This window comes from Tenrec ecaudatus, chromosome 4, assembly GCF_050624435.1.
Source record: "Tenrec ecaudatus isolate mTenEca1 chromosome 4, mTenEca1.hap1, whole genome shotgun sequence".
NCBI lineage: Eukaryota > Metazoa > Chordata > Mammalia > Afrosoricida > Tenrecidae > Tenrec > Tenrec ecaudatus.
The window spans coordinates 204,352,708-204,376,964 of record NC_134533.1 but is presented as its reverse complement, the minus strand read 5'-3'; the positions used below and the strand labels follow the sequence as shown (position 1 = coordinate 204,376,964).

The following is a 24,257-nucleotide window of genomic DNA, read 5'->3' as shown; positions in this document are numbered from 1 at the left end:
AGCCTACCCCGTGAGAGGCATGACAGGAAAGGAACCCACTACTCCCCAAGCAAGAAAGACATGTGTTTTATCGTCCCTGTGGGAGGAGAGGAGACATCCCGGTGGGGCCTGGCACTCTGGGCTCTGCCCGAAATTTCAGGGGGGCAGGGTGCTCTTTGGTGGAGCCAGTCCAGATCCTGGGAGTCAGGCACTGCTGGGACTGTGGCAGCTGGTGGGCTCACGGCAGATGTTCCAGGAAGGCCAGGAGGGCGAGGTGGAAGTCCTGTGGCTTGTGGAGGTAGCAGGCGTGGCCCGCGTCACGCAGCTTCACCACGGAATGATGGGGCAGGTGGTGGAGCTGCCGCAGGGACTCCCGGGCCAGGATGCGATCCAACTCCCCATACAGGATGAGGGTTGGGGTCTGCGGGAAGAAACAAGGGGTTTGAGGAGGACCTGACACCCAGGCCGCCTCCTTGGGACACCCCCACACTTTCTCCAAATGCCTTCCGCGCTCATCCAAGATCAGCCAGGAAGCCACGTCTCCTCCAAATAAGATTGGAGTCATGCCTGCCTCCTCCCACCCCCCTCCCCTCCCCCCACTGTTGGGCCCCCACCAGGTACAGGGACCCAGGGCCTTTGGGGACCTCCCTCCCTGTACCTTGATTGCCCGGAACTGCTCCTGGGTGTAGTTCTGGGTAAAGGTGGGTGCAATGGGCACAAATCCTCGCAACTGATGGTGGTCTCGCATTAGGAAGGGCAGGGCATAGTGGCCACTTAGCGAGGGGCTCACCAGCACGGCATTGTGCACCTGCAGGTCCCACAGCACCCGCTGGAGCAGCTCTGCCCGCCCTGCCTCCGTCCGGGTCTCCTTCGAAGGTGCCGAGTTCCCGAAACCTGGGAATGGCAGCAAGCACCTGCTGAGGGAGGCTGGGGATGGGGTGTGGGCAGTGGCACACGGCACGCGCTGCTGTGGACTTTCCAGAGGCTCGTTTCTGACACGGGACAGACCTGCCAGACAACTGTTACCTGTCGTACACCACTGTTGGCCAAATTAACAAGACTGAGAATGCCCAGTGCCGGGGACGACGCAGCACGGGCGGATGTCTTTCACAGGGTCAGGTGCTGCTTGTCAACATTTGAGAATGAGTATGCTGCAAACATGACAGGCTCCCACGCGTGCGAAATGACTAGAGCAGGCAGGATGCAGAGAGCAGCAAGTGGGTTAGTGGTTCCAAGGGGCCCGGGGGGTCGGGAGAGAGAAAGAAAGAGAGAGAGAGAGAGAGAGAGAGAGAGAGAGAGAGAGAGAGAGAGAGAGAGAGAGAGAGAGAGACATCCTTGCTCAATGAGTTTCTGGGTGGTGGGTGGGGGAAGTGAAAAGAAATTGGAAATAAGTAGAAAGGGGCTTCAAAAAGCTCATGGAAAAATGGAATTGAAAGACATACTAAGAATTTTCCAGGAACTTCTTCTTTGGAAGCCCTTTGGTAGGGGTGCTGAGTGCACACCTCTAGGAATCCAATTATGTCACTGAATCACACACTTTCAGGCCTATCTCACCAGTCTTTTACTTAATGGAAAAAGTGGGTGTCCTTTGAAGCATCAGTTATACTTTGTGGCTGTACTAGAGAAGGCCCCGGTGTTTTTTCTCTTCCCTGGTCTTGTCGTGTTTATCGTTAACATGAGCCTTTGGAGCTGCAGTGGTCCATCTGCACCCACGGACAATTCGTGAAAGGGCACACCGTCCTCACGGCACACATTCCTTACTAATTACATAGCCGGGTTGGGAGGGAGGTGGTGTTTGGGGCTTCAGGTTTAATTATCATCTCACGTTGGGAACATCTTGCCCCCACACTCCAAGACGCCCGTCCAAAGGTGCTTCTTGTTTGCCACTTGGCCATTTCGATTAACCCTGTATGTTCCACCTACACACAGCTGCCAGTCGAAGGATGGCCAGAGACCGTGCGGCCTCCCTCCTCGTGGGCACAGGGCAGAGTCTGTGAAGGAGAGGGAGCTGTGGAGGCCTGACATGATCACCAGACAACTCGTAGCGGGCGGGTCTGCTTAGTGGGACCCCCACCACACTTACACCCCACCCCATGGTGTTGTGCCTACATCTTGTCTGTATCGGGTGCATAGAACTGCCTGTCTTCCAAACTGCTGAGGGAGGCAAGAGGGAGTGGGGCTCTGTGGGCTGTGAAGTGGTTGGATTCTTAAGTGGCATACTGTTTCTCAAAGATAAGGGAGCTAGCATGTATCTGAAAACAAGCAGCCATCCAAGGCCACACGGAAGAAGGCCAGCAGCCTGCGATCCCAGGACTATCGACAATAATGCCCGGGACCAGAGGAGGGAACGGTGTTCGAGCTTAAATTCTGAGCACCCAGTGTGCTACAGATGACAGGGAAAGCCCCAAATCTGTTTTCAGAGCCCCCACGTGGAGGAGGCCGCAGGTGAATCCCCTCACCTTTGGCAAGGGCGGACTGACAGCCGTGCTATCAGAGAGTGCACTGGAAAGGAAAGAAGGCAGGTGTGGTCAGGTTAAAATGTAACCCCTTGTTCTGGTTTCTATTACTTTGTTATCTTTTCAACTGAGGCGTTGTTTGGCTTTGCCTTGTATTTGTGTGTTGTGTGTGTGAAATCGGGGAAGATAAATCTAGGGAGGCAGTAGCTGGATTAGTGGTTTCTTGGGGTACAGCAGGGGAGCTAACAGTGATGAGAGCGAGGAAGAAGTCCTAACCCTGATGGTGGTGAGCAGTGCCCAACGTGCCCAATGGGGTTAAATGATTGACCTGTGTGACGTGTGAATGACGTCTATGCAGTGGTTAGCAGTTTCACGACGTTAGCAGCAAGCGTTGTGTAATCAACAGAAGAAAAAGCCCCGAGACTGGTCACCACCCACGCCATCTCTGGGGAGGGCACCAGGCTCCTCTCTGCTCCGTGAGAGGGAAGCTTCCATGGGGCACCTCTCCAGGCAGTGATAAAAACCACGATAAAAACCACCGGCTGCTTCCTGCCAATAAACACGCACAAGCAGTGTGAAAGACAGGACCACCCGGGTCTCAGAGATGGTGAAACACTGTAGCTCCTCCACTGACTTTGTCAATGATGGGAAAAGACAGCCTGCAGGTGGGGGAAGATGTGGGGGAGCTGGCTATGGGCCCAAGAATGAATACATAGTTTCAGAAATCTTCAACTTTAACAAGAAAACCACTGATCAAAAAACAGGGCCAAAGGCCCAAACACTCTTACCAAAGAGGATATTTCAATGGACACACACACACACACACACACACACACACACACACACACACGAGAAGATGTCCAACATCATTAGCCATTGGGATAGGTAGTTGCATTGTGCCAAGTTGGCCAATAAACACATGTGGGGTTAATAAGGTTGCAGTTTAATTGAAGGGCAAAGAGATAAATGGCTCGACGACCCCCCCCCCTTTCTGTCTCTGATGATCGGACCAGTGTGCGGCTGCCTTGGCTGGTTCTCTGCCTCAAATGGCGAGCTACACTGCCTGTGGGACACCCAACCTATGGACTGTGTTGCTGTAGTTTGAGGTTCCTTCAAGACGTGCTTCGCCATACTGTTGGTGTGTACATCGCTGAGCTGGACTTGCCGGACCCTGTCATCTGGCTGACTGTTGGTGACTTGCCCTGCTGTTTGCTGCCCTGTGGCCTGTATTGCTCTACAGAAGACTCAGCTGTCTGTTTCCTTGACCTTGGATCCAGCAGCCCTTGTGAGGTGAAGGACTGCCAGTATATTAACAATCTCATAGATGTGAGTTGAACTGAGCCCATTGTACTGCTCTGAGGACTAATTAGCTGTTTATTTATTTGTGTTCTATCTATTTATATAAAATCATAAGTGTCCTGGTTTTGTGTCTCTAGAGAACCCTGTCTAACACAGTCATTAAACTCAAAACCAAATTCGCTGTCTAGGAGTCCAACCCACAAGTAGCCTACAGGACAGAGGAGCATGGCTCCTGTGGGTCTCCAAAGCCTCATTATTCCCCCTATGGGATGGCAGGTAGATTTGAACTGCCAACCACACACAGTCAGCAGCCTTATGCCTAACTCTCTTCACCACTGCGTCCGGGTTCCATGTCATTAGCCGTTAAGGAAGAGCCAACCACTATGATAGATGGCCTAGACCCCATTAAGACGGGGCTGGAGAAACTGGAGAGCCTCGCCCAATGCCAGCAGGGGTGTCAAAAGGTATAGCTGCAGTGGGAAAAGGCTGGGTGGTCCCCCCACGTTGAACACAGAACGCCCATGTGCCCCACAGTTCCTGCCTAGGCATACGTGAAGCAGAGCACCCTGTCCACCGGCATTCCCGGAAGCACTTTCCACCATCACCAACAGCGCACACAACTCGTGTGGTCCCACGGAGGGGTGGACACACACAAACGGAGTCCGACTCAGCCTGGAGGGGAAAGGCAGCCCAACATGCCCACAACAAGCACGTGGGAACACGGGCAGAGTGAAATCAGCCCCTCAAAGCAAGCGGAGCCAGTGAGCTTCACCGAATGAAGTAAGCGGTCCTCTAGAGAAGCAGAGCCCGATCCCATGTGTGGCTTCCTGGGGGCCGAGCAGGAGTCCCTGCCGATGGGTGGGGAGTTACGTTCATGGGAGTGGGGCGATTTGGAAAATGGGGTGGAGAAAGGTCACCTACCTCGGAGGAGGGAATTGGTGCCTCTGAATTATTTGGGTTGATATTTGAGTCCAGTGATGTTTTGTTGTGCATATTTTTTACAATTAGAAAAAGAAATTTAAAAAAAACAAAAAACAATCTCCCAACACAGACCTTTTGTAGTGTCATCTTGTACAGTGACCGGCCACTGCTGACAGAGACACTGGGATCCCAGGACGAGGCCACCTCTCTCCCCCATACTTTAGGGCTTTCCTATCCCTCTAGTTTCCCCATCCAGGAAGCTGTCCCCTAGGTCCTGCCTCACCCTGCCTCCCTGGGCCCAAGCGCGGGGGCTCTCACCTGGGAGGTCCAGGGCCACGGCCCGGTAGCCGTGCTGGGACAGCAGCTGCAGTGTTCCCAGCTGCACCCACGTGTGGGAGCTAAAGGCCTTTCCGTGGAGCAGCACCACCTCCACCCTGTGGGCAGACGGGGCGACAGGTGTCCTCAGGTGGACTGCCCTTCCTTCTCCAGAGCCGTCTCCCCCTCCGCTCCCCAGCCCTGACTGCCCCACAAACACCAGCCCCTCTCCACCGCACCCTGGGGTCAGCACCCACCTGCGTGCCCGGTGGAGCGGAAGCACCTCGCGGTAAAAGATCGGGGCGTTCCCAGGGGTGAGACCAGCCAGGATGGTGACATTGGGATCCCCCCAGGGCCAGGCGGTCTGCTCAGGGGGGCCTGGCAGCCCCACATAGAGCAGCAGCATGAACAACAGGCCCAGGCCCAGCAGGGCCACTTGGGAGCGGCTCATAGAGGCCTGTACAAGTCTGGAGGAAGAGACGAGGGGGAGAAGAGGCTGGGGCTGGGCCCATGAAAGGCCCCTGGGTCTCACCCCAAAGCCCCATCTCAGAGCACCCGGCAGAGGCGGGGCTTCAGGCCTTGGCCCTTCCTCCTCTCTGGGCCTGTGTCTACATGCCCGGGAAGGCTTGGCTGCCCCGCAGGGAGAAGGGGCATCTGAGGTGCTTGACCAGGCCAGTGTGCGTCCAGGCTGCCATCCTCACTGTGGCAGCTAAAACCACTCCCTCTCATCCCGCGACTCCAGCCAGGCCTCCGGCATGGTCCTTCACAGACAGGACTCACGCCTGCTCACAACCCGAGAGGAGCGTGGGAACCAGCAGGTATGTTCATGCACAGGCTCGCAATGAGGAGACACAGCCCCAAAGAGGAAAATTCTCTCACCCTCACTGGGGGCTCTGTTGGCGGAGGAGGGTATCAGGGGGTGCAGAGTGCTGGGCAAACGGGAGCCCTGCTGGAGGGCAGAGCAGTGAGCATCTTCAAAGCAGAGACCACGCACAAAGGGATGTCCCCCTGCGGGCCGGTTTATTACCATGTGGCTCAAGTCAGTGTTTCGTCACGGATGGAAACTTGTAATGCTTTCCCCTAGATGCTCAGTGGAGCGGGAGAACGTGGGCTGGGGGAATTCACTGCCGCATGAGGGGGCGTGGAACCAGGAAGGGCCCTGGTACAAAGAGAGATGGAAGCAGCAGCAGCACAGTGGAGCCATGAGCCCCTAATGGTCCGGCTTCACAGAGCTCTCCAGTCCTGGGTCCTTTGCCAGGCTAGGGGGACAGACCTCAGGAACCAGCCACTGCAGGAAGCCCAGGTTCTGCTACCCTTCACCAAGTGTCCTCATTTTGCGGGTACCGAGGGGCAGAGGTAACCCCACAGCTGCTCACTCAGCCTTCTGTGAGGTCTCAGTAAGGCAGTGAACTTGACCTCAGAGCTGTCCCAGGCATCAGTCCTTGGTGTAGGAGGACCACTCCTGCCTTGGTCCTGGAGTCCAATAAGGCCATCTTGATGGAAGAGCCACTGGAGACCAGTCCCTGTGAACTGCAGCTGTGGACTGGGGCATCCCCATCTCACGCCCCATCCACTTCTCAGGAGCTGGCGGGGATGTTTGCGCGCCCCCATCCTCAGGCTCCTTGAGTGGGTCACTGTGTGGGCAGTAGTAGCCCCTTCTGAGGCTGATGGCGATCTAAGAGCTCCCAGAAGGAAGAGAACACTCCAGTCCTGGGAATAGCCTTGGACGAATACTTACAATAGCACTAACCCAAGTGTCCACCAGGGTGAGCATGCATTCCATACCTCTCCCAGTCTGGGCCATTCCCAGGCTCTTGACCGTTACCTGGGCAACTCGGGCAGTGGCCACACTAGACAATAGCGTCCCCCGCTAACCTCTTCCCACGCAGCAGGCAGAGCTGGTCGGCACTAGAGTGGTGCCCAGGCTGGGTCTCAGATGCCAGGCACACAGGCGATCACACACATGCACACACAGGCATAGAATCTGCACTCAACCCAGCCTCTCTTGCACACACTATTCCCTACACGTACTTACTCCATGCGCAGACCCGTGTGCAATGGGTCCCTTGTCCCTTCTCAAACTCATACACGCGTGCGAACACACACACACACTGTCAGACATCCTAATGGCGGGCAGAAGTCGGTTCACAGTCTCTAAAATCATCCGCAGATCCTTAGAAATACTCAGACACCGACGGACACACCACTTTCAATCACGCATGCAGGCACGGCAGGCAGACCCTCTGAGATACACAAGCACGCCTTCACAGACACGACACGCACACTGAAATGCGCGCGCACCCCTGCGGGCTCACGCACGCGCAGGCGCGCCCCCCCTTAGTCGCACGAGAGCACTACCGCGCGCGCTCCCGCGGGACTGCCGGCGCGCCGGGCAAGGGGCGGGGCCAGGAGGGCCCGTCCCGGGCACCCTGCCGCCGCGCCCCCGGGCACTCACCGGACCGACCGGGGTGACCTGGCCAACTACGCGGAGCGGGCCCCGCCCACGGGAACCAACCACCACAGCGCCGCCTCGGCCGCCGCCGGGCCCGGGTCTCGGGGACGCGCCTGCGCAGTCGGCTGCCCCGCCCCCGCCCCCGCCCTCGAGTCCAGTGCCCCAGGAACGGCGGCGGGGAGCAAACCCGGGGCGGTGCCCCTTAAGTACCGAGGCCCGTCCCCGCGCAGGTTTAGGGTTTTTTTTGGTGGTTTTTGGCCCTTGAGCGCGCTACCCCCCACTACACTCCCAGACTTCACTCTCGGTTCTCGGGTGGTTACAGTGGGGTTCAGGGTACGACTCACTGGATAGGGGTGTCGTAAGGTCAGGTCCCTGGGTAGCACCTGGCACCGTGTCACTGCACAACCGGCAGATATCACTGTTAGTGTGGAACGCAGCAGCCTTTGCTGGCGGCACATCCAGGTCCGCGTCGCTGGCTGCGCAGCTAGGACAACCAGCTGGACACCGGCGGGGCCTGGCGCTCGCACCTGTCGGGCGTGCCCAGTGACAACTCCGGCTGGGTCGCTTTAGCTAGGGGCCAGGAGCGGCGGAATCAGCCGCGCCTGTGCAGCTCGCCGAGGGGCGCAGGACGGAGCTTGGGACCCGCGGGGCAGAGGGGCTTGGGGAAACCGCGGCCTCGGCCAGAATTGGGAAAGACAAGGGCCCCGGGCCCCGCGGCGGTTCATGGCCACCAGGGGGAGCCCCGGAGCGCGGCCCCGCCCCGCCCCGCCTTCTGCTCCAGCGCGGCCCCGCCCCGCCTCCAGCCCCGCCCCTTCTGCTGCTCCGCCCGGGGCGCGACCCAGCTGGGTCCCACTCTCGGCCTCCTCCGGTGTGCGAGAGTCCACGCAGCTCCCCAGGTACCGGACCTGCACCCTCATTAGACTCTCTCTCCGGTCTTCCCCACCCCTCTTACCTCACATCTCACCCCTCCCCATCCTGGCTGCCCAGCCCCCGGAGTGGAGACACCTCACGTCCCCGGACCCCGAACCCTACCCAGGCCCAGCACCGTGGTCCGCGGCGGGGACGGAGCTGATGGTGACTGTACGCGACCGCGCCGCTGTCAGCGCGCGCGCGGAGTCGCGTGTCCATTGTAGGCGGGAACTCTAAAGCCTCCCCCACCCCGCTTGGCTCCCTTGACTTCCGCAATTGTACAATGGGCGCCTCACCCCAGCTGGGCCTCGCTGCAGGCGGAGGTGGCGTGGGGGATGAGGTTGACCAGCAAACTAGTCAGTTCCCTGCAGTGGAACGAGCCTTTACTAAGTGCCAGCTAGGCCCGGGTGCCTAGGGTCGCTCGCTGAGAGCCAGGATGGGCTCGATGTGAGTTTTAAGCTGCTGCACGGGTGGCTAGTGTTTCAATGCGAAGCCTCGTTTGATCCTGTCCGCCTCTTCGGGCTACGCCCTCTTGTATTATACTGATAGAACAATCGTAAGAGGAGCCCCAGGTATTGAGTTCCTATAGCGGCAGACACCCTCACTTGTTAATCCTCTAGGTAAGCTTTGTTGTCCCCAATTATTGGATAAGGAAACCGAGGTCAGGTGTTCACAACTGCACAGCTGAGGCAGGAGTAGCACCAACATCGCATGTACTGATCCCAAAGTCCAGAGTGCTGGGACATCTCCCAGAAGCCACCTTACTTACTGCTTCCTGCTGGATTCACGCCCTGCTCTGCCCTCTCAGGAGCGGCCACCCCACTCCGCCCAGTTGGACGTTTGTGGCCCTGTGTAGAGCCCGCCCCTCACCAGCCTGGCCTTGAACCACCACAGGGGCAGTCACCAGCAGATGGCTGCAGGCATGGCGGACGTGCAGCGGCGTGAAGGCAGGATCCAGGCGCAGGGTCAAAGCCTCTTCTTCAGGGAGGTGCTACCAGGGGACGGGCGGGCCCCCCGCTTCTCTGTGCTTCTGCTGCACGGCATCCGCTTCTCCTCGGAGACCTGGCAGAACCTGGGCACACTGGACAAGCTGGCCCAGGCCGGCTACCGTGCAGTGGCCATTGACCTGCCAGGTACTTTCTTGAGTGGGATTCTGGACAGGGCTTGTGGGGGGCCTCATCTGGGGTCCAGATCACTGTGTGTGGTGGCCAGGAGCTTGACTTGGAAGACCCCTCTGGGGTGGGCTGGGCCCTTGGCAGAATGCGGCTTTTTTCCCATCATATTTGCAATTTTGATTTTTATGTATAACTAGTTGGCCTGGCTTCTGGGGTTGGGTCCATGTCTTAGGTCGTCTGGCAGATATCGCTCACTGTAGTTGGTTGACGTCAATGCCCTTGACTTACTGACAGGCATGCAGGGCATGTGTGGTTCCCGATCACCTGCGGGTTTGAGGAGAGTGGCCCGGGTAAAAGTGGCGCCAGTGAACCTGCTGGCGACCCGTCTTGCTTTCAGGGACACTCCCAGGCAAAGGACCCCGCAAGAGCTCTTTGACCCCTGCAGCATTGGTCCAGCATAGCTGGGACACTGCCTTGCTGTCACCCTGCTGTGTGGCCATGATTCCTCTCACAAAACCCCTGAGCTCTGGGAAGACAGGGGCAGCCTCCAGACTGAGGGTCCCAGTCAGGCCCTAGCCCATGGGGCTACATGTAGAATGGGCTCCTAGTTTATCTCATCGCCTCTGGGCCCAATGGCAGGTCTCCAGCCAGGACTGATTGGCCTACACAAAGGGCTGGACTGAACCTCGGGGTGATGGTCTTGAGCTAATCCCACTGGGAAAGGCGGGACTGAATGACTAGAGAGGGAGGTGTGGGTGCATAGTCAGCTCCTCTGCCCAAGCCAATCCAACACCAACTCCCACTTCCCCAAACCACCCAAAGTGCTATCAGGTCCATTCAGCATCAGAGTAGCACTACAGAGTTTCTAAGATTAACCCTCTCTGAGAGCAATCCTCTCCTGCAGAGCGGCTGGTGGGCCTGAACTGCCAACCTTGTATTAGCAGCCAAACACGTAGCTTCTGTTACCACCACTTGCTTAATTTCCACCCCAATCTTAAATGGCAGGCCTTTGAACAGAGGGGGACACTGAGGGAGGAAGCGAGCGAGGGAGAGATCGGATCTGAAGGTCACAAAGGAAACGGAGAACTGAATTTGGACCCAGTCCTTTTTGATTGCAGCACCTGGTTCTTCCCAGAACACTGTCCTGCTCCGGGAGGCGGGGCCCAGACGTGCAGGGACTGCTTTACAGGCATCACAGACAGGACAGATCTGGGTCATGGAGGAGCACCCTTAGTGGTTCTGAGCGTGGCAGGATCTGGCCCTGGAGGGATTGACCAAGGAGGGCCTTAGGGACAAGGGGACCTTCTGCCCCAATCCCACTGTTTGTGGCTCACTGCCCTTGTCTCTCTCCACCCCACCCACCCCTTTCCACCCCTGCAGGCCTGGGGCACTCTAAAGAAGCAGCAGCCCCTGCTCCTATTGGGGAGCTCGCCCCTGACAGCTTCCTGGTGGCCGTGGTAGATGCCCTGCAGCTGGGCCCTCCAGTTGTGATCAGTCCCTCGCTGAGTGGCATGTACTCCCTGCCCTTCCTCACAGCCCCCGCCTCCCAGCTCCGGGGCTATGTGCCTGTGGCCCCCATCTGCACGGACAAAATCCAAGCTGCCGACTATGCCCGTGTGAAGGTACCTGTTTGGAGGTAGAGACTCACCTGCCAGGAGCAGGGGAGGGTCCCTCCTGGGAACCTTTCTTGGGTTGAGGGCTGGCTAACCAAGGAGGGGGTGCTCTTGGAGGAACTGGACCCCAAAGTCTACCCTTTGGGTTCAGTTAGCAGCCAGTCCCATGTTCTGTGCCTTGGATGACACAGATCCACCACCTTGCCCCTTGGCAGTTGCCCTTGTCTGTTCTCATTTAGGGCTTGGGGTGACTATGGGGGAGACTCAAGAGGTGGGGGGTGGCTGGAGCAGACCTCCTGGAGGTGGGGGGTTGGTGGCGAAAGCCCCTATTGACTTAACCCATCTCCCTTTCTTTCAGACCCCAGCTCTGATTGTCTATGGAGACCAGGACCCCATGGGCCACACTAGCTTCCAGCACCTGAAACAGCTGCCCAACCATCGTGTGCTTGTCATGGGGGGCGCGGGGCACCCCTGCTACCTGGACAAGCCTGAGGAGTGGCACTCCGGCCTGCTGGACTTCCTGCAGGGCCTGGCGTGAGGCCTAGGCCAGCTCAGGGGCGGACCACCTGCCCTGGGTCTGTCTGTCTGTCTGTCTGTCTGTCTCTCTCTCTCTCCTCCATGACCCCGACTCATGCTCATGCCAACAGGTGTGTGTGTGTGTGTTTGTCGGTCCACCTGGGTTCTTCTCTGTTGGAGTGTGTGTGTCCTTCTCTTCCCTCTTTCTCTTGCAGTGACAGTCTGAGGAGGAGATGCCGAGAGATGAGCTCAGAAATCCAGGGAATCACGTAGTCTGGTGGAGGGTAATCAATTAGATGAGTTGATCCTACAAGCTTTCCCGCCATCCTCTGCTCTGGCCAGCCTCCAACTGCAGACTCCTCCCACTACCCCCACAGACCAGCCCCTCCCCCCAAGCTCCACAGTTAGGGTAGCGGTACACACCTGCCCGTGGTTCTTGCTTGCAGACGTACACACAGGCACCTGGGCCTGCACACAAGCACTGTGCAGGAGCCTTGGAGACCCGCTGTCAGGCTTGGGGGAGTGGGGGGTGGGTGACCAGCCCCAAATTACTCCTCAAAAGAAGAGGCCCTCCCTGCTTTCCCCCTTCCTTCGTGGTACCCGCCCCGACCCCAGAAGCCAGGCGGGTTTCCGGCTCCGCGGTTTGAGGGGCGGGGAGACGGAGTGCAGGCCGGTGAAATGAAGCGCTAAAGAAATAAAGAGATGCAACTAGACCCCGCAGGCTCTCGCTGTCTCCAGAGCACCGCCCCTCCCCCCGCCCCTTGGGACCTCCACGGTGGGCCCTCCCCCTCTGGCGGGACCAGATGGTCCCCCTGCCCTTTGTCCTCCTGGCCAGATGGAGGGGAAGGGAGATTGGATTCCCATCCCCACCCACACAAACCCAGGTGCCAAGATTCAGCCGTGGGGGAAGGTGGAGGTCAGTGGGGCCAGGCTGAGCCGATTAGGGGTGGAGTGGGGTGGGAGGTGTCCCACGATCAGTCAGCGCCCCACCCCCATTTTCACCTTTCCCTAGTAGAGGGTTTAACTGCCCCACCCCGGTTCCTAGCGGCCGTGGCCCATAAAGAAATCTGGGGGGTAGCTAGCGGTGCGGGTGCCTTGGAGCAAGGACAAGGTGCACAGGGTCGCATTGGTCTCAGGGTCCCTCCTCCAACCGGCTTGGTGACCGGTCCTGGCCCACAAGGCCCGGGCCTGGCAGAGGCTGTGGGGGGCAGAGGGAGGCCGATCTGGGTGGGCGAGCCCCGCGCGGGGTAGGGCGCAGAAGCGGAGGGCGCCGAGCGGGGCGGAGGGTGGAGGTCCGAGCTCCGAGGGCCCGGGCGAGGCCGGGATGGGGGCTGCAGGGGGCGCGTCCGGCCGGGGGCGGCGGGGCCGGCGGGCGGCTGGGGAGGGTCGCGGCGCCCTCCCGGAAGCGGCGGCGGCTGGGGCGGGGCGGGGCCGCGGGGCGGGGCGGGCGGCTGCGGCACTGGGCGGCGGGGCGGGGTCGCGCGCTGTAATCGGATCCGGGAGGGGGCGGGGCCGGGCCGGGGGCTGGGGGAGGGGGGCGCGGAGCCGAGCTCCGGGCCGGCCGGGCTCGGCGCCTGTCAAACCCCTCATTGTTCGCCGCTGATGTCACTCGCAGTTGTGAGCGGCCGCCTCTCCCGGGGACAATGTGGGACTGAGCGGCCCAGCCGCCGCGCCGCCGCCGCCGCCGCAGGACAGCCCCAGAGAGGTAGGGCGCGGGCCGGGCGGGGCGCGGCGGGGCCGCGAAGTTTGGGGGTTCGGCCAGGAGGCGGGGAACCTGCTCCCCGGACCACGGCCCTGAGCCCTGCGTTTGGGGGATCTGGATACTGCAAGGAACATGTTCTATGCCACACAGGGTCAGGGTCGAGTGCTGCGCAGGTGGGGGGGGGGCTTGATCCACGGTGGGGGGGGGCAGCATCCACCCAGGAGAGGCTGCCTGGATCTTGAGACCCCAGGCTGCAGGCCCCTAGTCCACCCTTCCACCGGCTGCTCTAATCCTTTGGGCCTACTCCTCCCTCCCTCGACCTCCCATCCTGGGTTCTGGTCCACCCTGTCTTTTGCTCTCAACTGCTGTTCTCTTGCAGCCCCCTGACTTAGCTCACACCCCTTCCCATTCTTTGCAGTTTTCAGGGCTCCAGGCCACCATCTCTGGGCCAGGGGTGTATGGAGATGGCATTTTCAGGCTCACCATAGCCCACCATCCTGCCTACCCCCTTCCTGTGGCTCCGCAGCTCTTCAGCTCTGACCTATCTCTTTGACTCGGGGTGGGGGGATTCTGCTACTCAAGACAGCTTGGCCCTAGAGCCTCACTGGCCAGGAGAGGGAAATGCCCACCTCCTCACCTCCTAGCCTAGGCCCGCCATCTTGAGACCTGTGGCACCCAGTGCCCCACCCAGCCCCCCAGGACCCTGGGAAGCATGCCTCAAGGGATGTATCCAGGGCCAGGGGTGCACCCCCTCTTTCCAGAATTTGTCTTTGGACTCCCAGGACGGCCAACTTCGTGCTGAACGAACAGGATGTGTGTCTCCAGAGCCTCTTGCCCCCAGAGCTTTTGGGTCCCAAGGCCCACTCCCCAAGGAGATTAAACCTCACTTGGGCCCCACACTCTTCCCTAAGGTCGTCCGTACTGCTTTCGGACAATGCCTGTGAGCCGATGCTTTTCCACATCTGCAGGCCCCCAAACCCTTTCATCCTCCGCACCCCTTTCCCAGCCCCCACCTCCCAGCCTTCATCAGCATGCAGGCTCTGGCGGCCCAAACACAGGGGGATTGTTCTCCTGGCATGCTGGGGTGGGGGGCTGGGAGCAGGCGGCCCACACACCCTGGCCGGCCCAGGCCACTGGAAGGCCAAGACAGGCTCTGTCCACCCTCTTTCACTCACATCACTGACCCCCATCCCAGCCTCCATCCCCGCTGGCCTAAGAAAAGTACTGAGAGGGACAGGTGGGCCTTGGGTTTCCCCAGCTCTGCCAGTGGCCCCCCATGTGGCCTGACACGAATGCCCCTTTCCCTCAGTTTCTCCTCCTGAATGGGGAAACCCCTCCACCTGCCCGGGCTGAGCCTGGCTCTGTGAGGTCCGGGCTGTTCCTCCAGCTCTTGTAGCCGCCCCTTCTTTCGAAGGAGACCTCCCCTGGACCCCACGAGTCTCAGCTCCCCTAAATCACCCACACCAACAAGCCCTGGGAGCCTGGAGATTCTGAGAAAGAGCAGGAACAGGGACTGGGATGCTGAGCAGAAACCAGGATTCTGTCCAGGCAGGTCCTGGCTGTGCCCGTGTAGCTGGTGTCAAGCTGTGTCTCTCTCACCCGTCTTCAGAGATCCCTTGGGACCCCCAGTCCCATCTTTGGTCCCTAATGCCCTGAGGCCCTATGATCTCTCTCATACAGCCCACCCCCTCCCTGAGCCTGGTTCTGTCTCCAAATTCTTGTCTTCTGGGGTTCTCACTTTAGAAAGTCAGGCTCAGAAACGCCCCACTGCAACTCCTCTGGAGTTAGCTGCAGGCATCTTGTCGGGGCACAGAGGCCCGGGTGGTGGTGCATGACTGGGGAGACTGGGGAGGGCTGCACAGGAGGGCAGGGCTCTCAGGTTGGAGGAGATGGCACTGGAGAAGGGTTTGACAGGCTGATCTGGGCAGATGGGCACCTAGAGCTAGGGACAGAGGCTTGGTGGTTCAAGGTGTGTTCTGTAGCCTGGTGTGGGTGGGAGATGGCCTAGAGACGAGATAAGAGAAGTTGGCAGGAGCCAGGTCATAAAGGTCCTTGAGTACCCCTCTGTGAAGGGCCAGGCTTTGCCCCTTGGGCCCCTGGGAGAGCCATGGATGACCACGGAGAGTGGCACGGCCCAGTCTCTGGCACAGAGAATGGGAGCCAGAGACCCTCCTTGCCTTGGGTGGGACGGGATGGAGACCAGTAGATGGGGCCTTTTGCCCAGCACCTAGCCTGAGTTTGGCCCTGCCTCGGTTTCCCGGGGCCGTTGGGAGTTAGCCAACAGAGCCCAAGGAAGCTGGGACGTTGCGGGCACCCATCAGCTTGCCAAGGCTCCTCCTTGCTCCGCACTGAGGCTACGACCAGAAACCAGAGGCTGGAGCCCTTGAAGCCCGGCCACTCCCTGGTGGTGCCCTTCTCCCTGACCTCCCGGGACTGGGTATGACCACCACCCTGGGGGCCTGGAGACTGGGGCAGGGTTTGCAGAGACCCTGCTCCCCTATGTGTGCGAGCATCACCAGATTAAGGGGCTGGCAGGGAAGTGGGGGATCTTCCATGATGCCACCACACCCCCACTCCCAGGCCTGGTGTCCACTTCTTGCCACGCCCTGCCTCGCCTGATGCCCTGAGCCACTCCCCAGCCTTGCTGGGTGTGGCCCGCGTGACTGCTTGTGGCGTGGGAATAGGAGACTGGTCCAGAGAGCTGTGGGTGCTGAAGGAGGTGGTGCTGCGAGGTGGGGGTGGGGTGGGTGAAGCTGGAGACTGGACCCTCTTCTCTTTCTCTTTCTCCCCAGTCCAGGTGGGTACGCAGGCCCTGGCTGTCCCAGGCGCTCTGGCCAGCAGCAAAGAGGGAATCCCCCAAGGGGCGGGCCAGTGCACTGGAGTGGCCTGGCCCCACGAGCCCTCCCCTCCCCCGGATTGTTCTCGCTCCAGAACAAAGCCAGGGTGGACACTTGATCCCCGGGGTAGGGTGGGGGGTTTGGCTAAGCCCCTAGTCCTTTGATTGGGCAGCTGTCATGGGAGAGAGACAGCTGGGGGGAGGGACAGGGAGGGGGCAGCCGCCATCGCTTGTACAGCTGTCACCCCCACCCCCTCCTCTAGCCCGAGTGGCAGGAGGCCAGGCACAGGAGGGGTGGGCACTGAGTCTGGGGAGGGGGTGCACCAGCTCAGAGACGACCTGACCCTCGTGTGTCCTGCCAGGGAGCCCTGCTGACCAGAGGGGGCTGGGCACCCCCAGAGGTTAGTTGGAGGTCAGCGTGACATGCTACGTAGCTCCCACGTGGGTAGCCTCTCAGGGACCCAGGACCCACCAGGCCGACACAGCCAGTAACGCCTAGAGCCCTGATGTGGGTGGGATGTGGCATGAATGCCTAATGGGGTGCTGCTCCCTGGGACCCCTGAGAGAATCCTTTGGGCGACACGAGTCACGATCCTTTATTTTCTCCAAAAGATGGGGAAGAGCAGCAGGGGCCTTCAAACCAGGAAGGACACAAAAGGAGCCGCAGTCCTCCTGACCCCTGACCTGATACAGGAGGGTAAACTGAGGCTGGGCCAGTGAAGGGCCGGTCAAGGGCACCCACTGGGTCTGGGGAAGTGGGCTCTGCCGTGGACCTAGGTGTTCTTTCAGGCAGGAGCCCACCAGCCACTGGTCACATCCCAGCCTGCCTGTCCTGCTTCCCCCGGGGCCTAACGCCCACCAGAGGTGGTGTGGGATCTCCCACCAGCTAGTTAGGGCCCGGGGGACCCTGAGCCCCTGAGAACTCTGAAGTGTAAGACCTCCGGCTTCAGACACATTGTCGGTCCTTTCCAAGCATGGCCTCAGCTGGGCAAGAGTCCACTGTCTGGGAAGGGGACCGGCTCACACAGCAGCAGCCCGAGAAGGTAGCCCATGGGTGTGTGGCAGACCCCTTACTTTAGGACCCTTGGCTACCATGCCCCACCTCTCTGGGACTTTGTACAGAGTGTAGACACTCTTGAGGCCCCAGACCCTCCGCGCCAGGATAGACATTCTGTTCCAAGCACCTTCTCTGACCTGACTGGGCTGAGCCCGGGGGACTCAAGAAGGTGGCAGCCTTGGCTCCTGCATTAAGGAGCTCCCGGGCTTGGCCGCCAGAGAGACGGAAGCCAAAGACGTCATGCTTGGATGGGGGAAGTGCAGACAGCTGGGGGACTATTCCGCAAGGGCAGCCAGCGTGAGGCCGGCCAGGATGCTCGGAGAGAATAGTCCTTGCACCCATTGCCAACCTCTGACCTCTGGAGCGCCGGGGACCAGGTCTTGAATGGAAAGAGGATCAGGTGCCTGGTCAGTCAAGGGGGGTCCTGGGATGTCGCCCTCCATGTAACGATCGGGAAACAGCAGCCCTGGTGCCCTGTTGTGGCTTGCTTGGGCTTTCTGGGTGAGAGCAAGACCGGGAGTCCCCCTTTCCACCACCTATCCCAGTCAGGCGAGCAAGGGGGGGTCCCGAGGAGAGTGTGGACAGAGCTCCATGTGCTCAACTGTGAGGTCCACATTGGGGGGGAGCCCTCTGGAATGCCCCAAACCCAGATGGCCCCTGCCCTCCTGGGCAGAAGGAATATGTGGGGCTTGGCTTGGCACCCCTTGGTCCCTCTCTTGTTCTCTTCAAGTTCTGGTCCCCCGCAAGAGCTGATCCACCGGGCTGAGCCTTGGCGGGGGTAGGGGTGGAGGAGGACTTTCCAAGCAGGATTAAGATTCAGGATTAAATTGGGGCGTGAAAGGGGGTCGGGTAGGGAGGGCTGGCGGCTGGGCTAATCCCGATGGCTAATCTCTGGCTTTGCCTTCCTCCACCCACTGAACAGCCTGGACATTCCTGCAGCCCCCGCATCCCTTTCTTGTCCCTCACTCCTCCCTCTCTCAGGGCCAAGTCCACTGCCGTCCACTTGAGTCCAGCTCCTTGCGACCCTCCAGGCCAGGGAAGAACTGCCCCGCAGTGTCCCCAATGCTGGAAAGGTTCATGGGCTCGAACAGCCTCCTTGTTCTCCAGTAGACTCTGACCGAGGGCATGTTGGAGGCAGCCGAGCACTTTAGCCATGGTGCCAGCAAGGCCCAGTAACCAGGGGCAGGTACCCGTCCATCTGAGGGGTGAGGAGATGGCGACTCGGGGAGCCCAAGTGACTTGTTCCTGGCGTAGCAGTAAGTGCTTCGGGCCGGGAAAGCAGCCAGCCCGGACTGCCCTCACCTCCTGTTCTGGGCCCTTCTCCCCACGGGCAAGCGGGCCTGGAAATTCACTGTGCAGGCTGCCGGTCCCCAGACACCCCACCCCCTCAGCGCTCATGAACCTGCACCTGCCCAAACTCTGTGCCGGGGCTTCTGCTCACCTGGACAGAAGTAATTTCTAGAGGGGGGCCAAGCCCTTCCAGCCCAGACTGAGAGGATACCTCTTTCAACTTTACCACCTTCACTGCCACCTTCTCTTTAGGCCAGTGGTTCTCAACCTTCCTCATGCCATGACCCCTTAATCAGTTTCTCATGTGGTGGTGACTCCCCAGCCATAAAATCATTTTGGTTGCTACTTCCTCACAGTCATTTTGCCTGTGAAAGGGTTGTTTGACTCCGACGGAGTTGTGACCCACAGGTTGAGACCTGCTGCTTTAGGGGCTCCGTGGCTCCCTCAGTCCCTACACTGGAGTCAGTGAGGGCCGGACCTGGCCCCTGGTTCCTCTAGTTTGGAAGAACCTTCACTCACCTTCAAGGCCTCAATCCGCAGGACTCCCCTGCCCCAAGTGCTCAGGGAGCCCCCACAGTCCTCTTAGTTAATTCTCACATGTGAGGGAGGAGACATGCTCACAGAAGCCAGGTCCTGCCACTGTAATGCCTGCCTCATCTGATTCCCATCATGCTTTGGGTCTGATAGCACTAGTGTGAAGGAGCCCTGTGGGCCGGCAGGGCAACAGCAGCTCAGAATGGGTAGGGTCACCAGGTATACATGGCTGGCGGGTCGCACGCCAGCACACCCAATCCCTGGGGGGGTTAGGTTTGAAGCCCCTGGGCCCAGGCTCGCTCTTCTCTGGAAGTTTGGCCTGGGGTCTGGGACCCTCGTGAGGGCTGCAGGGACCTCTGTAACACATCTTCCCCTCCCCTCTTCCCACAGAGAGGGCCAGCTCCCAGAGTGGACGCACCCCCAGACCTCTGCGGCCCCAGCCCCGCCTAACAGGATGAGCAGCTCGGATGCGGGGCTGGAGGAGGAGCCGGAGCTCAGCATCACTCTCACTCTGCGGATGCTGATGCATGGGAAGGTGAGGGGGCAGGGTGGGGGCGGGCACCGGGCCAGCCTGAGCTGTGGAGCCCCACTGCCTATGTATCAGGGAGGTCAGGGCCTGGGCCATCGGTCTCCTCTGACTTCACTCTCATCTTGTCTGCAGGAAGTGGGCAGCATCATCGGGAAGGTAAGTGCCAGCCTACCCTTTGTGCCCCTCTTCCCCGGGCAGGAAGGCGCCGACAGCTGAGCACTCAGGCTAAGGTCCCCCCTCTCTCTGTCACCCACAGAAGGGAGAGACTGTCAAGCGAATCCGGGAACAGGTGAGGACAGGCTTTGGGGAAGGAACCCCGGGCCAGAGGGGTGCATGGGGGCTCCTGGCCCTCCTCCTAAGCCCTTCTGCCTTCGCCCAACTGCTGGGGAGGCAGTGATCACGCACGCCGTGTGCATGAAAGGGGTTCCCTCGCTGCCCGGTGCCCACCCTGTGCCCCTCCAGAGCAGCGCCCGGATCACCATCTCCGAGGGCTCCTGCCCGGAGCGCATCACCACCATCACGGGCTCCACAGCGGCCGTCTTCCACGCAGTTTCCATGATCGCCTTCAAGCTGGACGAGGTTCGCAGCGGGCCCGGGTAGGGTGTGTTCCCAGGGAACAGCTCTCTGAGCAGACCTCAGCTCTCTGAGGTGGCTCTGGGATGGCAGGGGAGGCGCGGCCCTCCTCTCAGAATCTCTTACGGGAAGGTGCCCCATGGGCAGGGGCGAGCTCTGCCCATGCACGCAGCCTGCCCACGGTTGCCCTGCCTCCAGGACCTTTGTGGGGCTCCCACAAACGGAGGGAACGTCTCCAGGCCTCCGGTGACCCTGCGCCTCGTCATCCCTGCCAGCCAGTGCGGCTCGCTGATCGGGAAGGCGGGCACCAAGATCAAAGAGATCCGGGAGGTGAGGGCTGTGCCCAAGCCACGCAGAACCATCCATTTACCCTAGGCAGAGGGGAACTGGGCTATGGGCCCCTGCCCCCTGTGCCCGAGGAGGGAACCTTGGTGCCGCAGCCAGGTGCTTGGTGCTGCCCAAAAGACCAGCCAGCGGTTCAAATCCACCAACTGTAAAGATGTGGGGGGGCTGTACTAGCCCCCACAATGGAATGGGTCCAAGGGGTGGGTGTGTCATTAAGAGATAAAGTATTAAAGAGACATCAGACAAGGTAAGGCATGCAGGGTCTCGCCTCTGGGACCATCAGGACTTCAGGAGCCAGGTCCATGCTGAGAGAGAGAGAGAGTGTACTTCCAACCAAGGCTTATCTACACTCACGGGGCGTGCAGGCCCCCTAATTACAGGAACCAAGTGCATTAAAAAGTGGGCTGTACCCTAACTCTGCAGGCCCTGCGTACAGCGGAGGAGTAACCTAACACCAGTGCGGGGACAGGTAAGGGGCAGCAGCAGGGTCTGCCTCTAGTTGAGCTCTGCAGCATAGACCATGAGCTCGTAAGAAGGCATCTTAAGCAGCCTGTGATGGGAGGATATTAGTGATGAGAAGGTGATTGGGACTCACCTCCAACTCACCTCACAGGGTGAAGGCCTCCCTCCACCCCGAAGTCCAGCCCGCCAGGCTTCTTAATACTTGAGACTAAAGGATTCATCCGTACACACTCCCTCCCCGTTCTCTGCTTCCCACAACTTAAGCCTTGGAAACCCGCAGGGCAGTTCCTTTTCCTCCAGTTGGGTGGTTGGGATGGGTTAAAATGGACTGGCCCCAGGCGTGGGCTTGGCTCGGCTAGCCCTTGTCCCGAGTGACCCCTGTGCTCTGCCCTCAGACCACGGGAGCCCAGGTGCAGGTGGCTGGAGACCTGCTCCCCAACTCCACAGAGCGTGCCGTCACTGTGTCTGGGGTGCCTGATGCCATCATCCTGTGTGTGCGCCAGATCTGTGCTGTTATTCTCGAGGTGCTGCCCAGGGCGGGGAGAGAGAGGGCAGGGGCTGGGCCCTGGACCAGGTACCCGAACCCTGGGCAGGGGTCCACCTTGGGTTGGGGCAGGGAAGGCCCAGCTGGGACCATGGGTGGCTGTCAGCCCCAGGGTGTTGAGTGTTTGTGTGGGGCCAGGGGTGGGGGCTGATAGAGCCTCTTCGTTTGTCTCTCCCAGTCCCCACCCAAAGGAGCCACGATCCCCTATCATCCAAGCCTCTCCCTGGGCCCTGTGCTTCTCTCTGCTAACCAGGTGTGCCTGCTTGCATGCAGTGAGGCAGGAAGATGGGGAGGAGCAGGAGAACTGCTGGAGGGAGGAGGCCTGCTGTGGGTGGGGGGGTAGAAGAAAGGACTGATGGGGAGGGAGGATGGAGGAATGGCTGGCTGAGCTGCTAGACTCATCACAGCAATCCCTTGTCCACTTTGTCTCCCAGGGCTTTTCTGTCCAAGGCCAGTATGGGGCTGTGACCCCAGCAGAGGTGAGTGACCTCAGACCATAGCCCCCTCCTGGAGCCAAGGCCCCTCTAACCTCTGACTGCTCTTCTTTGGCACAGGTCACCAAGCTCCAGCAGCTCTCAGGACACACAGTCCCCTTCGCCTCACCCACTGTGGTTCCAGGTGAGCACAGGGTCAGGGCTGGGCAGGGTCACCGTGGGGGGAGTGGGGAGTACAAGGCAGGCCCCTGGAATGCTATGCTTAGCCTCTCTCCATCCCCATCCCCTGCACAGGACTGGACCCCAGCTCCCAGACCAGCTCGCAGGAATTCCTGGTTCCCAATGATGTAAGCAGGGGAAGTGGGACAGGTGTGAGGGGCAGGAGGGAGCCTGGGGGTCTGGGTCTCACCCAGCTTGAATCCCAACCCCCTAACCTGCCCCACCTCCCCCCAGCTGATTGGCTGTGTGATCGGACGGCAGGGGAGTAAGATCAGCGAGATCCGCCAGATGTCGGGGGCCCATATCAAGATTGGGAACCAAGCAGAGGGTGCTGGGGAGCGGCACGTGACCATCACGGGCTCCCCAGTCTCCATTGCCCTGGCCCAGTACCTCATCACTGCCTGGTGAGCTTGGGCCACGGGCTGGCCTGGGTCAGGAGGGCTGGGAGGCGGAGGAAGGTGACCCTTGCCACCGTGCTCTGGTTACTTCCCCTCTGCACGTGTCCCTCATGTCCTCTCTCAGCCTCTGCTCGGGGTACTCCCTGCCCCCCATCTCTACCCTCACCCCATTTGCCCCTGCTTCTTTCCCACCCACTCTCTCCTCCCTCCCCCTGGCCCCTCAGACATACCCACTATGTCACTGTTCTCCCCAATTTGTCTGCCCTGTTCTCCTTCTGCACCCCCTCCTCTCTGCCTCTGACCCCACCCTCCGCTCCATCTCGCCCCTCTTTCCCTCTCTCCAGTCTAGAGACGGCCAAGTCTACCTCTGGGGGGACGCCCGGCTCGGCCCCCGCAGACCTGCCCGCCCCCTTCTCACCACCCCTGACGGCCCTGCCCACAGCTCCCCCAGGCCTGCTGGGCACACCCTATGCCATCTCCCTCTCCAACTTCATCGGCCTCAAGCCAGTGCCCTTCTTGGCTCTGCCACCTGCCTCCCCAGGGCCACCGCCGGGGCTGGCGGCCTACACTGCCAAGATGGCAGCGGCCAATGGGAGCAAGAAGTCTGAGCGGCAGAAGTTCTCCCCCTACTGAGGCTGGCTGGGGCACAGGCAGGGGGCAGGCAGGACCTCCGCACCCTACCTGTCCAAGGAGACTCCACCTGAGGTCCCTGATGCCACCGGCCGCCACTGCAGCTAAAGGCCAGACGCATGGATGCACCTCTACCCTGCCCCCACCCTGCAGGGGTGCTTTGTCTTTGAGGGGGGGCAGTGTCTGGCCTATGGTTCTGGGAGCTTCTGCAGCCCGCCCCCCCTGGGCAAGAGGCCCCACCCCTTCAGCTCTGGATGTAGGGAGCAGCTAGGGGCTTCCAGTCCTGCTCCCACCTGGGGGGGTGGTTCACTCCTGTATCCCCACCCCCGAGGGCTTTCCCAGCCTCTGCCCCGCTGTGGGGATCAAGCTGGAGATCTGGGAGTGGGGGTCCATGCTTCTCCCTGTCCCCTCAGAGCCCTGCAGCTTCCACAGACACCCTTGACTGGAATGGACGGCTGGGCTCAGCAGGGAGAGTCCAGGGGACAGGCATTGCCGGTAGCTGGGGTGTGTGGTGGGGAGTGGTGTGGGGCCGGGGCCGGGTTCTCAGCAGCCGACACTCTGTACAGTTTTTTTCAATCCCCGTTTTTGAATAAATATTCTCAGCGACCAGGAAGCTGTAAAAGAATGTGGGGTAGGATTTGGGGGGCTGACAGAGGGACCGGGTACAGCAGAGGCCTCAGGGAACTCTTGTCTGTGAATTCGCCCCACTGGCTGGGCCTCAGCCTCTCCCACACTCCAGTTCAGGCCATCCGTCAGGGTCCTTGGAGTCCATATTGTTCCGGTTCTTGGCTCTGGTACCTCATCGATCTGGTTGCTTCCTGAGTCTGTCAGATGCTGATGGAGGTGTTTCCATCACTTCCTCTGGCCGCCCCACTGCAGATGTCAGGCAGGTCCTTGGAGCCTCTCTCCCTGGGCTCCTCCAGCTGCAGCTGTAACCCAGGCACTGCCCTGTCCGGCCCAGCCTTTGGGTGTGAGCCCTTAGATCCTGGATTCCCTTGGCCCGGAAAACTTCTGTGCTCACCTAAACCCAGTGAGGCGGTCCAGGGTGCAGATGGGCAAGTTCGTGCACAAGGCCGTGCAGAGTTTGGTTGGCTCTAGAACCCAAAATTCATGGTTCCCAGAAGTCCCT

At 60.3% G+C, this 24,257-nt stretch overlaps 3 protein-coding genes across 11 annotated transcripts; 2 read left to right on the top strand and 1 right to left on the bottom strand.

The window, feature by feature from the left end:
* Positions 1-47: 47 nt before the first annotated feature.
* On the bottom strand, positions 48-8,552 carry ABHD14A (abhydrolase domain containing 14A). 4 transcript variants are annotated; one of them, XM_075547461.1, is made up of 5 exons: positions 8,455-8,552; positions 5,228-5,437; positions 4,974-5,089; positions 638-873; positions 48-400 (listed from the first exon to the last, which is right to left on the bottom strand). In XM_075547461.1, exons 2-5 carry the CDS (start codon positions 5,419-5,421, stop codon positions 218-220), a joined length of 729 nt encoding a protein of 242 aa, XP_075403576.1. In that variant the 5' UTR covers positions 5,422-5,437; positions 8,455-8,552; the 3' UTR covers positions 48-217. The 4 variants fall into 4 exon arrangements, with proteins under 4 accessions (XP_075403576.1, XP_075403574.1, XP_075403573.1 ...); XM_075547459.1 differs by lacking the exon at positions 8,455-8,552 and adding an exon at positions 7,767-8,084; XM_075547458.1 differs by lacking the exon at positions 8,455-8,552 and adding an exon at positions 7,426-7,556.
* On the top strand, positions 5,584-12,288 carry ABHD14B (abhydrolase domain containing 14B). 4 transcript variants are annotated; one of them, XM_075547454.1, is made up of 4 exons: positions 5,584-5,788; positions 9,226-9,464; positions 10,827-11,068; positions 11,418-12,288. In XM_075547454.1, the coding sequence occupies exons 2-4, from the start codon at positions 9,242-9,244 to the stop codon at positions 11,595-11,597; spliced, it is 645 nt and encodes a 214-aa protein (XP_075403569.1). In that variant the 5' UTR covers positions 5,584-5,788; positions 9,226-9,241; the 3' UTR covers positions 11,598-12,288. The 4 variants fall into 4 exon arrangements, with proteins under 4 accessions (XP_075403569.1, XP_075403572.1, XP_075403570.1 ...); XM_075547457.1 differs by having other exon boundaries at positions 9,140-9,464; XM_075547455.1 differs by lacking the exon at positions 5,584-5,788 and adding an exon at positions 8,131-8,318.
* A 117-nt stretch (positions 12,289-12,405) lies between these two features.
* On the top strand, positions 12,406-23,713 carry PCBP4 (poly(rC) binding protein 4). Of its 3 annotated transcripts, none has more exons than XM_075547450.1 (13): positions 12,406-12,491; positions 19,385-19,529; positions 19,656-19,679; positions 19,780-19,812; positions 19,986-20,102; positions 20,295-20,426; positions 21,299-21,427; positions 21,626-21,700; positions 21,882-21,926; positions 22,002-22,065; positions 22,176-22,228; positions 22,335-22,504; positions 23,040-23,713. In XM_075547450.1, exons 2-13 carry the CDS (start codon positions 19,449-19,451, stop codon positions 23,104-23,106), a joined length of 990 nt encoding a protein of 329 aa, XP_075403565.1. In that variant the 5' UTR covers positions 12,406-12,491; positions 19,385-19,448; the 3' UTR covers positions 23,107-23,713. The 3 variants fall into 3 exon arrangements, with proteins under 3 accessions (XP_075403565.1, XP_075403563.1, XP_075403564.1); XM_075547448.1 differs by having other exon boundaries at positions 12,411-12,491; positions 22,843-23,710; XM_075547449.1 differs by lacking the exon at positions 12,406-12,491 and adding an exon at positions 13,109-13,280 and having other exon boundaries at positions 22,843-23,709.
* Positions 23,714-24,257: the final 544 nt, after the last annotated feature.

Excerpts from the sequence above, each read along its gene's own strand:
- ABHD14B (XM_075547455.1), top strand. The coding sequence starts at position 8,146 with ATGGCCACCAGGGGGAGCCCCGGAGCGCGGCCCCGCCCCGCCCCGCCT. Across the intron at positions 8,319-9,225 it reads GAGTCCACGCAGCTCCCCAG|GGGCAGTCACCAGCAGATGG; the intron begins GTACCGGACCTG and ends GAACCACCACAG. Across the intron at positions 11,069-11,417 it reads CCGACTATGCCCGTGTGAAG|ACCCCAGCTCTGATTGTCTA; the intron begins GTACCTGTTTGG and ends CCTTTCTTTCAG.
- PCBP4 (XM_075547448.1), top strand. The coding sequence starts at position 19,449 with ATGAGCAGCTCGGATGCGGGGCTGGAGGAGGAGCCGGAGCTCAGCATC. Across the intron at positions 19,530-19,655 it reads GGATGCTGATGCATGGGAAG|GAAGTGGGCAGCATCATCGG; the intron begins GTGAGGGGGCAG and ends TCTTGTCTGCAG. Across the intron at positions 22,229-22,334 it reads AATTCCTGGTTCCCAATGAT|CTGATTGGCTGTGTGATCGG; the intron begins GTAAGCAGGGGA and ends ACCTCCCCCCAG.
- ABHD14A (XM_075547461.1), bottom strand. The coding sequence starts at position 5,421 with ATGAGCCGCTCCCAAGTGGCCCTGCTGGGCCTGGGCCTGTTGTTCATG. Across the intron at positions 5,090-5,227 it reads CCGCTCCACCGGGCACGCAG|GGTGGAGGTGGTGCTGCTCC; the intron begins GTGGGTGCTGAC and ends GTCTGCCCACAG. Across the intron at positions 401-637 it reads AGCAGTTCCGGGCAATCAAG|ACCCCAACCCTCATCCTGTA; the intron begins GTACAGGGAGGG and ends TTCTTCCCGCAG.